We start from the raw sequence: 16,617 nt of genomic DNA, 5'->3' as shown, positions 1-16,617 counted from the left end.
TGCAATTTTCCAGTATGCAGAACCAACTAGCCAGTCACTATGTTTTAAGCGAATTAAAAAAGAGTTCAGATGGCGCATCAATTGATAGAACTTTGTTGGTAACGGGTTTAGAGACAAAAAAATGACAGCGGGAATGATAACATGCGACAAATGGTAGGAAATAATTTATGCGATTGCTGATAATCAACATCCACGTTATAATTAAAAGTGCACAATCAGAAAGGCGGTGTTATTCCCCACTGATTTCTGGGAAGTGGGGACGCAGATGCAAAACCCACGATCACTGCTGTATGCAGGTATTTTAGATACGTTGTTACCAGGAGCTTTCGGGGCCACAAGTGCGAGAGTGATGCCACCAAACTACTTCCGTTGCATTTGACTGTTATATTTAGGACGCGTTGCACGCAGCAGAGCCAGTACCCCGCATCCACACAATCAGTGAGGCAAAGCAGTGTGGGCTCTGCTTTTTATCTTTTGTTGCCAGTACCGCGCAATCGGATACACTTTCTTTGTTTTTATAACCACCTGTCCTTGTTTCTACTTCCGGAGAAACCTGTTCACATTGGTGCCCCTTGCGCAGCTGTTTTAACAAACTCGGTGTGCCAGTTAAGTGCTTACAGCTGCTGTTCAGTGCTTCCCTCAAAAATACCGGAGTGCAATCGCACCGCCATGTTTCTTTCGACTATCTCGTTGATCCTGCTGTTTGCTCCGTTGGAGCTATCAGTGCGCATTTCTGCAGCTCTCGAGTATAGCCCAGTAGTAGACTCCCCTCTTGGTAAAATACGCGGGAAAGTGCAGCGCGTCGCACAAGGTACTCTGATCCACGCCTTCACCGGTGTACCATTCGCTCAGCCACCGATTGGGCCACTGAGGTACAAGAAGCCTAAGCCGGTGAGGCCATGGGGTGAAAATATCCTGGACGCGACGAAGATTCCACCTTCGTGTATGCAGGCAAATGTCTTCGACCCCAGGCACTTGCTGTGGGTACCGTACGGTAAGTTTATGCCTTGGTTAGCGGGGTGCTTTTGGAGCATACAAAAAAAACATCATACTTTGCATATACTATAACCGGCGCACATTGACAACAGAATGAGAAAAAACTTTTCTAGACTTTCACGTGTGTGCAGTTATTATTTCACAATACTGCCGACCCGCGTTCGAGGTATAGCAGGAGTGCATAATACATATACGTGCAAGCAAGAGAATTGAAAAGACACAAGATACCCCCGAAAATTGAAGGGAGACGAGGTAACTACCTAAATTCAGTGCACCAATAACCTTATAAAGAACAAAGAAACGAGTTAGCAATGCGGCAAAGCAACTGACCCAGAAATGACAAACACTGCAAAAACAAAAGAAACATGTTCATTATAATGTTAGCCAACTAGACAGTACTGCAATGCAATGCGGCAAAGCAACTGACCCAGAAATGACAAACACTGCAAAAACAAAAGAAACATGTTCATTGTAATGTTAGCCAACTAGACAGTACTGCAATGCCTGGACATAGTTGTTCAGTTGAACTAAGCTCACTGGAAGGGAATTCCACTCACAAATTGCCTGTGAATAAAAACTTGACTACAAGTTTTTGGCGTCACAAAGACTGGCTTTAGTGAGTGATTGCGGTGCTGCCGCGTTCATCCGGTGTTGGAAACTGTCATCCGCGCTGAGGACCGACGTTTAGTTGGCTGTTTAAACTTTTATTTTTAAAGAGAATGCGAGTAATCTTCCTGTGGGTTTTTAGGGTGCCAGTCCTATTAAAAGGATCCTGGTGTGCGCTAGTTTGTTCATGCTTAATAAACAGATTCACAACAGCTCTACGGAACGAGGACAGAAGGACCACGAAAAACACAGGACGAGCGCTGACTACCAACTCTTTATTACCAACTCATAGCAGGCCTGTGCGAAGCCTTACTCTAGAAAATGAAGCTAGGAGAATGAGGGAGAGAGCCCAGGGAAAGGAAACGTTTTGCCGTAATTCCTTATATCGATAAGCTATCGCACAATGTCAAAAAGGTTGCAGCCAGGTACAATGTGAACGTTGTGTTTTCGGCCCCATGTAAGTTGGCAAGAGTGTGTCCGATGGTAAACCGGACGAAGCGGGCGACCTGCACAGTTAAACATTCCCGTCAGTACACCGAATGTCGATCCGCAGTTGTCTACCAGATTCCCCTCACTTGTGGTAAAGTATACTTCGGCCAGACCGGGCGCTGCTTCAATGACAGAGCAAACGAACACTTCCTCAACGTAAAAACAAGTCTGTGAGCCACATGGCACTACACTGTAACCAACCCCGTCACGATTGTCGGCCTATGTTTTCAGACACCAAGTTTCTGGCGACCGCAAGGAGCAAAACAGAAAGGGCCGTTATTGAAGGTTTTTGATTGAAAAGGCTGGGGACGCGTGCATCAGCAGCTCTCCCGTCTGTTTACAGGTGAAAGAAAGGTCCTTTCTGGAACGGACGCGATTCTTGCGTTTTAACCGCTAGACATCCTCACAAATGGTTTTCCCAGCACCTCACCTTATTGTGTTTTATTTTGCGTTATTTTGCTTGATGGCCTTATGCGGAGCTTTACTCCTCTGTCTTTTGAAGACTTTTAATGGTTCTACCATCTTGATTGCTTGGCCGGTGGTGGTTCATGTTTTTCTTTTTTCTTTTAGTTTCTATTTTTAACGATTGTTGCTTTTACCGTGTTATTTGTTGGTGTCGTTTCTTGTTTTCGCTTTTAGCCTGCTGACTGTGCCTATTGCCTAGCAACTTTTATTTTTCATGCCCTTTTTTCATCGCCATTTTCTCATGCATTTTCTCATGCTTTTATACCTTCTCGCTCTCTTAAATGTTTTTATGTAGCCCAAAGATTCCGCTTTGCTTTGATGTACTCATTTTCTTGCCTGTCTGACCTGTAGTTGTCAAAGGCTGTAGCTGGGTCATGCACATGTTTGTATCTGTTAGTCCTTTTATCATTTAGTTTGATAATGCTATAGTTTGATAGGGCATGCACTTTTCATGAGTTCTTTCGAGCTGTGTTATGACTCGCCAAACATGTGAGGCGTTCCTTCGCTGTGTCCCGTGGCTGACAATGTATCACGTGGTCCAGGAAATAGTATAAATCTGTTCTGGTTTTTTCAGGCAATGAAGAGTTGGTAGTCAGCGCCCGTCCTGCGTTTTTCGTGTTCCTTCTGTCCTCGATCCGTAGCGCTTTTGTGAATCTGTTTATTAAGCCAGTCGTAAGGTTTGTAAGAGAACCTGTTTCTTTCTGTTTGTAGCAATGAGCCTAACCGCTTCTTTCTGCGTCTGTTCAAGGCGATAAATATTGTCACTTAGTGGCGACTACACTCCGGAAAGCAGGAAGACAGCGAAAATGGCTTTGGCCTAGATATTTGGGCTGATCTGCGCCCGCAAAGAACTGAATGACTCAGCGGCGGCGTGGACATACGCGTGCTAGGCGGTCGTTGAACCGTATGCCCGCAGCTCTCGGCTGTGCTCAGTTTAACGCCGATCTAACACTTGAGATACATCGTGCAAAGTTACTGGAACATTCTGGAACAACGCATAATCAGCTGCGCCTGGATGCGATCAATCAAAGATAAATCTGGTCGCATGTTGTATCACAAAGCGATAAAACGGCGCACCGGCAGCTTTGAAGAACGAACAGATGACGACCGCAAACAAATAAACTGAGTGTGCAAAAATAAATGCCTAGTGTGGAAACACGGCGTCCGCTAACGCGCAAAATAGGGCTTTAGACACGCGACATGCACACCTTCTGTTCGATGGGATGCAGTCATTTCGTCCGCGACGACTTCATAGTCCACTTCACTTAGCTGACGAAGAACCTTGTCCTGGCCGAAAAAGCGGCGTAAAAGCTTTTTACACAATATACGGCGGCGAATTGGTGCCCAAACCCATACTCGGTTTCCTGGCTTGTATTACGCGTTGAGTCTATGTAGGTTGTACCATCTGGCGTCAGTCCGCTGCTGGTCTTCGATAGGGCAAGTTTTCGGGCTTCTGCGCGTTGAAAGTAGGCGATGACGTCGACGGTATCCTGTTCGGCAGCCTTGGGCAGCATGGCGTCTAGCGTGGTCGTGGCCTCCCTGCCATGGACGAGCCTAAAAGGCGTCATCTGCGTTGTCTCCTGGACTGCGGTGTTGTAGGCGAAAGACGATATAAGACAGGATGACGTCCCAAGCCTTGTGCTCGGCATCGATGTACATGGCGAGCATATCGGCGATGGTTTTGTTCAGGCGCTCAGTCACTGTGTTGTTCTGCGGATGGTATGCAGTTGTCCTCCGGCGGCTGCTTTGGCAATAACGCAAGATGGCTTGCGTTAGTTCCGCCGCAGGCACCCACTTTTTAGGTGTGAAGGTCTTGGACGGTCGAAGCATACTGAAGCTTGTACCTGCTATATGTGTTGTAAGCCAGAACTTTTAAAATGGATGGAGCACTCTTTAGTTCTGAGAAATGATAGTTGTGAAAAAGCCGATAAACAACTGTTGGAGATATGTGTAATCCACGACTCATCATTTATAACAGTGAAGCAATGATATCTATAACTGAAAACATCAAAAATATTAGACTGGTCCCGGTGATGCTGAAAAGAACTGAGAGAAGTTTGACGAGTTACTCTGAAATGCACTGTTATTTGAGTCTTGCTACATACCCCAATCTGTACGGCACAATTTTTGAAGAAAAAAAACGCTGTAATAGGTTGTAGAAATTAGGTGAAGCCATAAATTTATAAATAATACTAATCTGCAAAGAGCCGAATGCAAAAGAGGCGGGATTTGCTGAGTTGAAGAATAATATATGATAAAAACAACCGAGCGTGAATGTACTGCTTTGCGGTACCTCGGAGGTTAGAATGAGGACATCACAAAAATGAACATACATTTCTTCGAATATAGGTCTGCTTTTTGAGTATGAACTTATCCAGTTAATGAGGTAACAAGTCACTCATGCATTATAACTGAGAAAGTTATTTTTTGTGCTGATCTTTATCAATTGTTGTGCAGAAATCTTGCTCTTGTGCATCTATTTGACAAGAGTGTTATTGGAAACTCCTATATAGTGGTCACTAATTGAGTATTTTTGATATACTACGATAGCTTTGCAGCTAAACCACTGCAATTTTTCACGTTTCAGCAGCAGGTCTCTTGGCCAGTTTTTTTTCTTCTGGACCACCTTCCGTAGCACTAATCACCCCATGTATTGAAAGTGTTCCGTTTTCAAATACGGGAAATAATAAAACTGAATGCAGAGTGTACATCAATTTCATGAACCCATTGCTTATGTGATGTAAAATTCACGAGAGTGTTGTTGCGTGCTAGTTGGTTTAACATTGCTTAAAAGGGGACAGCCGAACACAGGACAAAGAAAGGAACGTACAACACAGGCCCTGACTTAAAGCTCAAGTTGATGCGAAAGGAGAATAATAAAGGAGCGATGATGAAGTGATGCTTTCAGTTAGGAAGAATCAAATATAATCTACTAAAATTTGCTCCAATGGCTTGCATCACGTGCGCGCAAGTGATACCGTTTATAATTAGACACTATGAATTCCTGTTCTTTTTGAGTCATGCTACGACACGTGCTCTGACCTAACTAGCTGGCACTGTGCTGATAGAAATATTTCACACAAATGATATATTATGAGCTGCGTAGCTGTTTACGAATTCATTATGAAGACTGTTTGGACCTGATCTTTTCGTTTCGTCGAGTTTAAATAAAAGGGTCGAGACATATTCATGCGCTCTAATATATAGATGCCCGAAATTGCTGTTGGAATCGAAGATATTTTTTCACTGCAAATTTAGAAAACAGGTTCAAAAGACTCATTAGGAACCTGTACAATTTTCTCACTTTTCGTCAGTAATCTACTATTAACCTAAGTTCCTTAATGTTTGTGCTGTGCATCACTGAAAAGTGTGGAAGTTTTGATTTTGAATTTTATCGTCTAAGTCGCTCTTTAAACCTCAGAAGTTGCGCGTTCGCCTTAAGCACGCCTTCTCATTGGTTTGAGATTACGGCTGCTGTATATTATTTATTTGTTAATGAATAGTATTTGGCCATTTTTTTTCACATTTATTATCGGTGAAGTAACGTTTGTGAAGCGTTATCATTAGCCACGCACATCTTCCTCAGTTCCTCATACTAATTTGTCAAGCAATTATTAAAGGATCTGTCATATCCGCTGTAAAAGCATTTTTTACGACCTTACTATTTCGAGTAGAGATTCTAGTTGTTTTATTTCCTAGGAAAAGCGTACTGAAAAATGACTGGAAATAAATGATATTGGAAGTGAATATTGATACATGCATTTGAAGAAAAAGGAGTAGTGCATGCACGAGAACAGGAAGAAGTTAGTTGGCTCTCGCTCGCGTGCGTGGCCACTGAGGGACCGCCGCAGTTTTGTCGTCTCAGCTCGGTTGTTCTATTTCGCGTTGCACGCTACAGTTTGGTGGAGGTGCTGGGGTAATCTCATGCGGTCGTTCGCCGTTCTGAGGGCAGAGTGCGTCGGGATGGAAACCGCGAAGGCCCACTTGGCGGTACGGACAGGCGCGGTAGAGGTGACCAGGCTCCCCACAGTGGTAGCAGAGAGGCCTGCGGTCCGGTGTACGCCGCAAATCCGACTTGCGAGGGCGTGGCCCAGCTGTAGCAGATGCGGTTGCAGAATACGTGGCGATGTTACTCACGGGGGTCGACGGGGTGACACCGTAGCCAGGCACGCTTGCGTGACATGTGCCGATGTTGCTCACACCAGGCGTTGGGGTAATGGGACCGTAGCCTGTCGTGCGACGTACAACAGATGCGTACGTGGGTCGGTCATCGAACCGGGACGGCGCTTCGGGGACAGGAGGTGCCTGCGCAGCCTGTCGCACCTCGTCCCTGACAACTTCGGACAGCGCTGCCAGCGGCGCAGGTGAAACCTGGGGCAGATGGATCCGTTGAAGTTCCTCCCGGACAACTGAGCGAATTAGTTCGCGCAAGGTGTCAGCAGTGCCGCCGAGACACGACGAAAAGCCTTCGGGCACCATGCAGTTGATGTCCCGGTTGTACTGGCGGGCCCGTTGTTGCAGCGTCGTCTCCATCGTGGTCGCCTCGGTTAGAAATTCCGCCACCGTGCGGGGTGGGCTGCGCACGAGGCCCGCAAACAGCTCCTGCTTAACCCCACGCATGAGATGGCGCAGCTTCTTCTCCTCTGTCATGTTGGGGTCGGCGCGCTTGAAAAGACGGGCCATGTCTTCGGTGCACATGCGCACGCTTTCGTTCGTGCGCTGATTTCGGGAGTGCAGCGAAGCTTCAGCTTTCTCCCGGTGGTCAGCGTTGGGGAACGTAGCCAGGAGAGTCCGGCAGAGCGTCTCCCAGGTGGGAAGGGTAGCCTCGTGGTTTTCAAACCATGTCCGAGCAGACTCTTCAAGGGCAAAGTAGACGTTATTGAGCTTGCACTCGTCGCACCAGCCGTTGTAGCGTGCGACCCGCTCGAAGGTCTCTAGCCAGTCCTCAGCGTCTTCGAACACGTCACCGTGAAAAGATGGCGGTGTTCCCTTTGGGTGGCAAAGGATCGGCGCCAGGGGTCTGGTGTCAGCGGCCATGGCAATTCGACTCGACGGTAGAGCCTGGGTCGGCGGTGGGGTCCTGGTGTCAGTGGCCATGGCAGTTGGACTCGGCGGTCGAGGCTGCGTCGTCCTTGTTGGCGGGGGAAGGGGCCCACATTCAGGCGACACTCCGCGGAGACGGCGTCTGGGTCGCTGGTGAACCGATGTGAGGTCCGTAGTGACGTTGTACGGAGTGCGCAGGTCGGGAAGCGTACCCAGCTCCTCCACCAAACTGTAGCGTGCAACGCGAAATAGAACACCGGATGAACAAAATTTCATTGTATGTTAACACCAAATAGCCGTATTTAGCTAGGAAAAGCTTATCTGAAAAAGCATTTTTGCGGCTACATTCACACCCAATATTTTTAGTAGCTAATGGAAACATAATGACAAGTGAAATTTAATTATTTTGGCCGGTTCCACGCAGCGTCCCCTCCTTGTCAATATGGGGAAGATTGAAATCACAGATTATAACCAGAGATCTCTTACGCGGGATTAAGAGATGATTATGCACTTTCTAAACTGCAAATCGGGAGCCTATGGTGCGCGATAAACCGTACATGGCGAGAAGAAAGTAGTACAACAAAACTTTCAAAATAATCTCTGTGTTTACTGATTAGGACCAATAAGGTCACAAAGGGGTTAGATTTAACAAAAACTTCAACGCCCCTACAGCGTCAATGAGAATCCGATCTTTCCCATCTTGTAGCCAAGTTCCGCTCACAGATAAATATGAGGATGACAAGAAAGCCCCTGTTTCTCGTTTATCAGCCTTGTTCACATAACTGCTAGCGTTTACTGAAATCATGTGTAGATCGTGTGCCAGATACTGTAACTGCTATCTTTAAGACATTAACTTGTCTATAGTGGCCTATGTTCATTCAAAGTGTCATCACATTTGAAGGAATTGTTATCAGTTTGAAACAACTCGTTTACCAATACAACCATTTGATCATTTGCTCTTGCAGTTGTAGCGTTTTTTTTCATAGAATTTTCACTTTCTTAATGTTTCGGCTGAAAAACAATTTTGAAGATTATTTTCCCGTCCTTAAGCCTGAAAGTATTGTTTCAAAATTTTTGTTTTCAAGACACTGTTGAAAGCACAGTATCACTGGCAGATGTACTGACTGCTTGATGTGGTGTTAATGCTTCCTAGAGGTGGGCCTTTAGCATCGAGCTTTTCACGGAAAACATCGTTTAGCCCCCTTTCTCGCAGGGTTGTTTCAATATCATGTGGTGTTCTGTTTTATTCCAAAAGCAACCGAACTGGCTGTTTCGGTCTATCCTGGAGATCTATGATTTTATTTCGTGCTATTTTTTTTTCTGAATTTTCGTACCATTACCACTGAAACTATCAACAGCATATGTCTTAACAGATACTGTTCTGACACTGCCCCCAAGTTTTGTCGCACATAAACCAGACATCCTCAAAGTTTTTTCGGCCTCATTAACTGTGTTTTCACCTCAGTAACCTCATTTTGTATAGCTTGCTGTCCTTGTACCAAGGACTTATACAATTACTGTACTGCGGTAGCAGGATTCTCTTCTATAACACCTATTGCGGAAAACTGATGGAAAACTGCCCAGGAAGAATGTTTATTATCCAGAAGTTACAAAGTTTTTATAAATAGACAGAGGGCCTTAGAGTTAGGCCGATTCAACCACACAAGGTCTTCGGCTAGAGAAAACATGTAGCCTATTCCTTAGCAAGGTGGCGGTAAAACAGCGAAAATACAGCGAAATCAAAACAAACGAGCAAAAACCAAACCCCACGAAAGCACGATAGGGTTTAAACATAAAAAAAACACATTGCAAATACACATGCAATGGATCGAGCGAAAGTTCAAAAATGCGGTTTCAAACAGATGACATATATATAGGCACCCCCCTCCCCTTCCCCCCCCCCAAAAAAAAAAATATAAATATATATATTATTCCATTCACAAGGACTGAAAGATACATAGGAATTTGGGATATGTGTGGAAAATAACAAGTTGTCTGCAATTGTACATACATGTCTTGCTACAATTCGTTGCCTCAATCTATAGAATAGCTGAAACAGTTGATCAGCGGCGCTCAAATTTCGCATTAGGAAGTAACGTAACCGTCGGCATTTTTTTTTTCCTTACTTTATGACGATAATAAGAAGAATGTCATGTAGGACTACCAGGTCGGAAGACAATTAGCTCATTGGACTCGGGGTCTCTCAGTTTTTTCTTCGGGCTGCGCCAACCTCGGAGGGGCTGTGGCTGCACAGCTTTTTAAAGGCGAGTAATTAGGCCCCTGTAGGGCGAATGAAGCTGTTATATTTTATTACAGTAAAAATGCAGTCAGTGACAATGTGATGCCTATTTGCCTGAAGAGACCGTCACTCTGGTAGATTTCAATGACTAAATATTTCGGGAAGGGGTACATTACAAAGCCAATATCGAGAGTAAATCGAGTGTAAAGTCGGTTAGATATTATTACGTGCCGGCAATCCGAAGAGGTACAAGTGATGAGATATGGCGATGGAATGATTTAATGGCCACTGGCCTAGCACAAGCGCTCCTGCCCACACCACTTCCCGCTTCGTCGTCTTTTAGTCCGTCACAATATCTATCCAGCTTTACTGCTTCTTGCTTGTGTTCAACCATGAGCGCAGTATATCAAACACTGAAATGCCGAAGAGAACTGTAACGAAAATTTCGCTCTGTATGTAAAACAATGGCGTTTTATAAAGCTCGATGCTATATACAAGGTCACATATATAACAAAATTTATAAATTAAGTAAGCAGTAGTCAGCGGGAGAATAAAATGTACTGCTTGATATTTAAAACCGTTGCAATGAAACACCGTATAGCGTGCTATTGCTACTATAAATTCTACACAAGAAGTATTGGGGAAAAAGTACTTTTAACACACAGCAAACAACGACAGAAATTGGTCGTTTTTCGGTTTTCATCGGCATCAGAACAAAATAACGCTCTACAAGGGCGGATGGAAAACAATGACTTCATATCAAAACAAGAATGCAGGAGGACTTTATCGTTGCGTTTGATTTCAGCGCGACCCAAGAGTGAAGACGGTCTCTACCTAAACATATGGACGCCAAAGCTTGGCTCATCGTCTCAGCTTCCAGTTATGGCTTGGCTACACGGTGGGGCGTTTCAACAAGGTTCAGCTGCAATGTGGTTGGATGACGGCGGCAACTTGGCAGCTCTGGCAAATGTCGTGGTCGTCACCATTGCCTACAGGTGTTTTTATCGTTGTTTATTAATGTGGCTCTCAGGACTCGGACTAGTAAAGCTGGAGTAAATATTAGCACACTGAGCAATGCGATCTGGATATGCAGACTTAACAACACAGAAAATTTTTTTATTGATTGCTGAGGGAGGCAAAGCAAAAGTCCAAACAATACGTCCCCCGGCACAGGGAAGTTTATTTCCGAGATAAAGAAATGGCCATGAGGCTGAAGTCCATCCCACATTCAGGCGTAAGTGGATATGGATTTTTTTTTTTACCGGAGGCCAGAGAGCAGAGGGTACAAGAGTGAAAAAATAAACGACCGCTCACTGTGCTTTCTAGAGAAAAACAAACCCGAAGAGATAAGGCTAAGTTTGTACCGGGCACGATGCACAATCTTCGGAAACACACGCTAGCTTCAAAAGGCAAAAACAAAGAGCGAAAAAGGGTTCTTTCTTCATCGTTGGTCGAGGTTAGGTAACTGCTTAAAGACACACCAAAGAGTCAAATATTACTATAAGTGCTACGTGCGCAATTTTCTTGTGCGCGCAGTCAAATGTATGTTTATATATAATAAGGTAATATGTATAACAAAACCATGTATTTATTGACATAGCCTTCATCTTTGAATAAATGGTTAAAAGCACAAAGCAACTAGCGATTACTTGTCTTTAGTCGCAAATTCATGACAATAACGCCCACGTTTTCATACTTTCACTTTCAGGCTTCAGTCGTTCGGGCTACTCTATGTTGGGACCGAGGAAGCGCCCGGCAACCAGCTCTTTCACGATCAGGTCTTGGCACTCCAATGGATACAACACAACGTCGCAGCCTTCGGCGGAGACCCAGCGGAAGTGACGCTCTTGGGATGGAGCGCTGGTGGTGTCGCAGCCGGCTTTCACCTATTATCACCTGGAAGCAAGAATTTATTCAAGCGAGCAATCGTGCAGAGTGGTCCAGCAACAAAGCGTGGTCGGGCGAAAGAAAAATCAGTGATGCTTGGACACGCCAACGCTTTTGCTCAGATTTTTGGTTGCGGCAGCGGCAGCAATGACGCTAACGTTGCCTCGGAGGCTGTATCGTGCCTTCGAAATGTAAACGCTAGCTTAATCTTAGCAGTTGAAGCGACATTCGTTAATGCAGGCAGTGGCGAGTTTGAACCAATTTTCGGAGATGAGTTTTTACCACAGGACCCTAGCATCGCCACGTTTCCACGGGACAAAGATGTTGTAATCGGACATGTGGCGAATGAAGGAAGTAGTTTTCTCTACATAAAGTTCAGAGATACGTTTTCACAACTTTTGCCACCACGAAAGATCAACAAAGTTGAAATGCTTCACTTTCTAGGAGAGTTGTACAGTGGCCTGTCTCTACCCGATATAATGAGGCTGCAGCAGCTATACATGGAGGAGATTGGATACTATGATTACAGCGCACTAAGACAAGCCCTAGTTGACACCAAAGGAGATGAACGAATGGTTTGCGCTACCTTCCAGGATGCGCGTAGGTTGACCATTGCAACGGCTGCAGCCCAAAGTAGAAGTCATGTCTATGTTTACCAGATGAATTACGTGTCAGCCTGCCAGAGGAGACGGCCTTGGTTTGGAATGACACATGGCGATGACGTGCCTCTGATATTCGGGAGACCATTTGATGTTGACGACGGGTGCACAAAGGACATTCCTTTCAGCACTAAAATCATTAAACTATGGGGCAACTTCGCGAAAGGCAGGTGAGGATTTGCAATGTTTATTTTATAAAAATATGCATCTAGTTACCGTATTCAGGCGAGAAAATACCACACTTCTTTTCGCGAATTTGATGTGGTATGGCCGTCAGACAAAAGCTGCACTTTTGAGTTAAATTCTCGTACTCTCTGTCGAGAAAGTACTTTATCGCAGCATACAGTCCCGCGTTCTATTCTGGTATTTAGTTGCATATGCCTTTAACATTCTCCATTGCTCAGACTATCGACAGTGCTCATTCCTAGCTCCTTGCTACCATCGTATATGAGGACATTTTCCGTTCCATCCATTCTATTTTAAATTCCCCTAACATTGAAGCTTTTAACAGCGACGTCCAGGACACTGCGTATCACGAATCTGAAATACACGAGCAGAAAATAGAAGTAGAGCCTTACTTTACTATCCTGATGTCCTCACTTCCTTGTTCGCGGCTGCCACCCATTTCGAGTACAGGCGTCTGAATTATGCTTTAAACGGTGCACACCTGCGTAGCGGTGAACGTTCGGAAATAATAGAGAGTTTCAGTGTAGGGTGTGCCGTAAACCCTCTGATCTCTTACTGCGGCCGCCAGCCGCCAATCTGCTTGTGGAGATGGCGTGACTAGCCAAGTGCTGGCGCCTAGTATCAATGGGTAAATGGGTATTGGATGTTGCGGGCCGTGGAACGCGGTGGCGGTGTACGGCACAGCCTATGCTGATACTACCTGGTAATGAGAGCGGCAGACACCTGAAATAATCTGGTATCTTTCTCGGAAACATACCGCGCTTGAAAATGTGTACTAAATGAAACCCACTTCCAGTTTGCGTATTTAGCCTACAAATCGTCGGCTCCTTACAGAGAATAGCCCATGTATGAGCGCAGCCCTTAGTGGAGTGATACGCTATAATCTAGGAAATGCTACATGCTATCACAAAAAGACAACCATCCTAGCAAAGCTTAGTTTTCCTAATGCTGTGTCTGATATAGTGGAATCAAATGTCGATAATGTCATTTAGGAGGCATATTTTAACTGGGCAGACAAAGGACACAGGAAACAATAGCCGGGACGGTGCGCGGGAAAAATACATGGCGCGCCTTATCGTTCTCTTTTTTTCCCATGATCCCTGTTTGTGTGCGTGGTTAAATATTCATTTCAGTAGAGTCACCAACTTTGCTGCAGTTGTTTGTTAAGGAGATTGTAACATAGCTTAGGTTCTTACAGTCCAATAATAATGATATTACAAATTAAAACCAAAGAAAATTAACAAGTCTTTAGGGAAGGGTCGCTCAGCGAGTCCAATAGCCACTAACGTACTCAAGTTTCCGGGCAACCAATGTTCCGTTTGGTTTGACTTGCGAAGAATCCTATCGTCCTGCCATTCTTCTATCTTGGACCCATATGATGTTCACGTTTTATTCGAATTATCGCCAGAATCCGTTACATCCATTCTTTTATCTGCTTTTGCAACACCCCCGCTTTTTGTAGCACATTGGAGCAGCTAAAGCGCTTACAGAACTTATTACTGAACTTTACTGTGCACTGAATTACCAATTCAGAAAAGCAGTAACAAAGACCAGCATCCAGGCAAGTGGTACCGAAAGATATCCTGCTTTGAAAACCATGTTTCAAGCATTGCTTCCTTTTTGAGACTGTCGTGAACATGCGGCAAGTGCTGACAGTGCACGAGGCTGGTCGCGGCCGTCTTTACATTGTCAATAGCTGTCATTCGCAATACGCTTTTATTCACCTATCACCTTTATTTCCTATCACCAAGAAGAAGGAAACAAGGCGCAAGTATAATTTTCTTCATCTGGCCATGATCGATTTCTGATATGCATTAAAAAGTCTGCCTTTATTAATAGAACGGCCGAAGGCTGCGATGTATTTTCTAGGCTTCCTTCACTTGATTCCGCCACTTAAAGCAACGGAGGGCAAAGGAAAGTTTTCGGGGAACAGTGCTTCACGAATCCAGGTTTCAGTAATAGTTTGGCTACTGAATTTGATGTATAAACCTTCTAATGCCGCGCTAATAATGAAAGTTTAGAATGGCATATTTTATTCGTGTCAACCGCCGAATACACTGCACAGGGTATAGACAAATGCCCCATTCTGCATTTTATGGACGCAAGATTATTCGACAAGTTTGTGTGGCGATTAAACCTTCTGTGCATTTTTTTTCCAGAGCACCGACTGGATCCGAGGGAATTGAGTGGCCGGCATTTACTTCGAATGATGAGTCATTTCTGCTCATGACAGGCAGAACATTTCAAGTTTCAAGATTTAATTTGAGTACCAGATGCGGCGTTCTCAAGGAGCTTCAGCTTTATTGAACTGTGAAGGCATTGTGCGTTTAGAAAATCAGGTGGATAAACGTAAGCAGCTTCAAGAAGTATAACAAACAATTTAATGTTTATTCGCCGGATCAATAAATTCGATTTAAAGTGAAAAGTCCGTTTTTCTAATGAATTCAAAAACAATGTCGGCAGCCTTAGTGATGGAATTGGCCCAAAGAGAAAGTAGTTCTAAGGAGAACACATTATTAAGACAGAACAATTTTCGAAATGCAGGAATTTTTGGCAACAAATTTCCTGTTTTAATATAATCTGCCTCAAATGCAGCGTTCTCTTCTCCACATTCAGCTAAAAGTCTAGGAAGATATCATGCAGGTTACTATGACCAATAGTCAGATAGACAACTGGGCGAGTTGGTGAGGGTTCAATTTGGGAGTAAAGGCGCAAACGGACGAAAGAGAGACCAGAAACATGGAACATACAGACGAACGCTGAGCTCAAATCTTTAAGAGCCCTCTGCCCTGGAAAAAACACTGTAGGATTGATGATTACGCGAGCTGGTAAACGCTCATTTTGGCTAGAGCAGCACTCAACGACGAAAAGTAGAAAAGGAAGAAGAAACACACGGACGAGCGCTGAGTTTAAACACTTAAGAGAGCCCAGTGCCGTAGAAATAAACTGTAGTTCGACGCACAGTTATCCAAGAAACGACAAAAGAAGGAGGAACCCAAAGACGGGCACTGGTCTCTGTGTTCCTCGTTCCTCCTCTGTATGTCGTCCGTTTGCGCTGTTATACTAAAGATGACGGTAGTCTTATACTTAAGCATGCGAACCATTCAGCTCTCAGATTTGGCGCTCTTACTTGAGCATCCTCTACAGATCCTATCAAAGTTATTGTCGAAAGTGGAACTTGGAACAAATGCTCCTGAAGTCGACATTTTCATTGTAGTTGCTTTAAATAAAAAAAAGCATTCTCTACGCCGTGAAATTGAGTCCAACTTGATGCGGTTGAAACCAAGCATTCTGCCTCGTCGTGGCTTGGAAAGTCACCATGGTTCTTGTCCGACGAGTGAGAGATTCTTGCTATTGTTCCGACTGACCAGTGACACGCCCACAAACAGTAGAAAAAACAGGCGCTTTTTCCTTTAAGCGTTACAGATATCTTTTTAGGCTTAAACAATATGTCGATTGAATTTGATTATTGTTTCCGTTTAAACGCAAACCTTAGTCGATTGGTGCATAAGTTTCGTATTCTCTTGAATATTTACTAGAATGCCTAGGTACAGCAGTGTGGTGCCATTTTAAGAGCGGTGTATTGTCATAGGTGGCGCTCGAGACCATGGACTGCGGGGTAGCGGTTGGCGTAGTGCTTTATAAGAGAGATTTCTTTAAGGTTTTTTCGAGGCACTGATTACATGAGCTTGTTCAATAATGTTTAACCTTTAGAAAAGGTAGAGGTACTAAACGAGGTGTTTGTGACAAGTAACACATTCACGGAAAGAGCTAATAGCTTGAGAAAAGTGCATAGTACCCTTTCGAGCCAAAATAGTGATGCTCTAGCGACTCGTCCCTGCGGGTAGTTCAGCGCCCATCAATCAGTGAGGTAGATACAGGGCCCGCGGCAATCGCTTTTATATCATTCGCGTCGAGCGTCAACCATCGTCATCCGCAAACTTCCACGAGCACAAGACAGAGGCACATGTATTGTGACAATGTCTACGCAAATCAGACGTTCAGTAGTAGCGTAGCTCCCATAAAAGAGCAAACGCTGGGCTCGAA

At 44.6% G+C, this 16,617-nt stretch overlaps 1 protein-coding gene across 1 annotated transcript; it reads left to right on the top strand.

Moving 5' to 3' along the window:
- Window positions 1–669: 669 nt before the first annotated feature.
- Window positions 670–14,877, top strand: LOC149328654 (acetylcholinesterase-like). The gene is made up of 4 exons (XM_089559051.1): window positions 670–994; window positions 10,644–10,833; window positions 11,547–12,554; window positions 14,730–14,877. The coding sequence occupies exons 1-4, from the start codon at window positions 670–672 to the stop codon at window positions 14,875–14,877; spliced, it is 1,671 nt and encodes a 556-aa protein (XP_089415177.1).
- Window positions 14,878–16,617: the final 1,740 nt, after the last annotated feature.

Source organism: Amblyomma mixtum, chromosome 9 (genome assembly GCF_055824585.1).
Source record: "Amblyomma mixtum isolate Tamu chromosome 9, ASM5582458v1, whole genome shotgun sequence".
NCBI lineage: Eukaryota > Metazoa > Arthropoda > Arachnida > Ixodida > Ixodidae > Amblyomma > Amblyomma mixtum.
Note: the sequence above shows the minus strand (reverse complement) of the source record. Positions and strands in the feature narration are given on the sequence as shown.

Excerpts from the sequence above, each read along its gene's own strand:
- LOC149328654 (XM_089559051.1), top strand. The coding sequence starts at position 670 with ATGTTTCTTTCGACTATCTCGTTGATCCTGCTGTTTGCTCCGTTGGAG. Across the intron at positions 10,834-11,546 it reads GTCGTCACCATTGCCTACAG|GCTTCAGTCGTTCGGGCTAC; the intron begins GTGTTTTTATCG and ends TTTCACTTTCAG. Across the intron at positions 12,555-14,729 it reads GGCAACTTCGCGAAAGGCAG|AGCACCGACTGGATCCGAGG; the intron begins GTGAGGATTTGC and ends TTTTTTTTCCAG.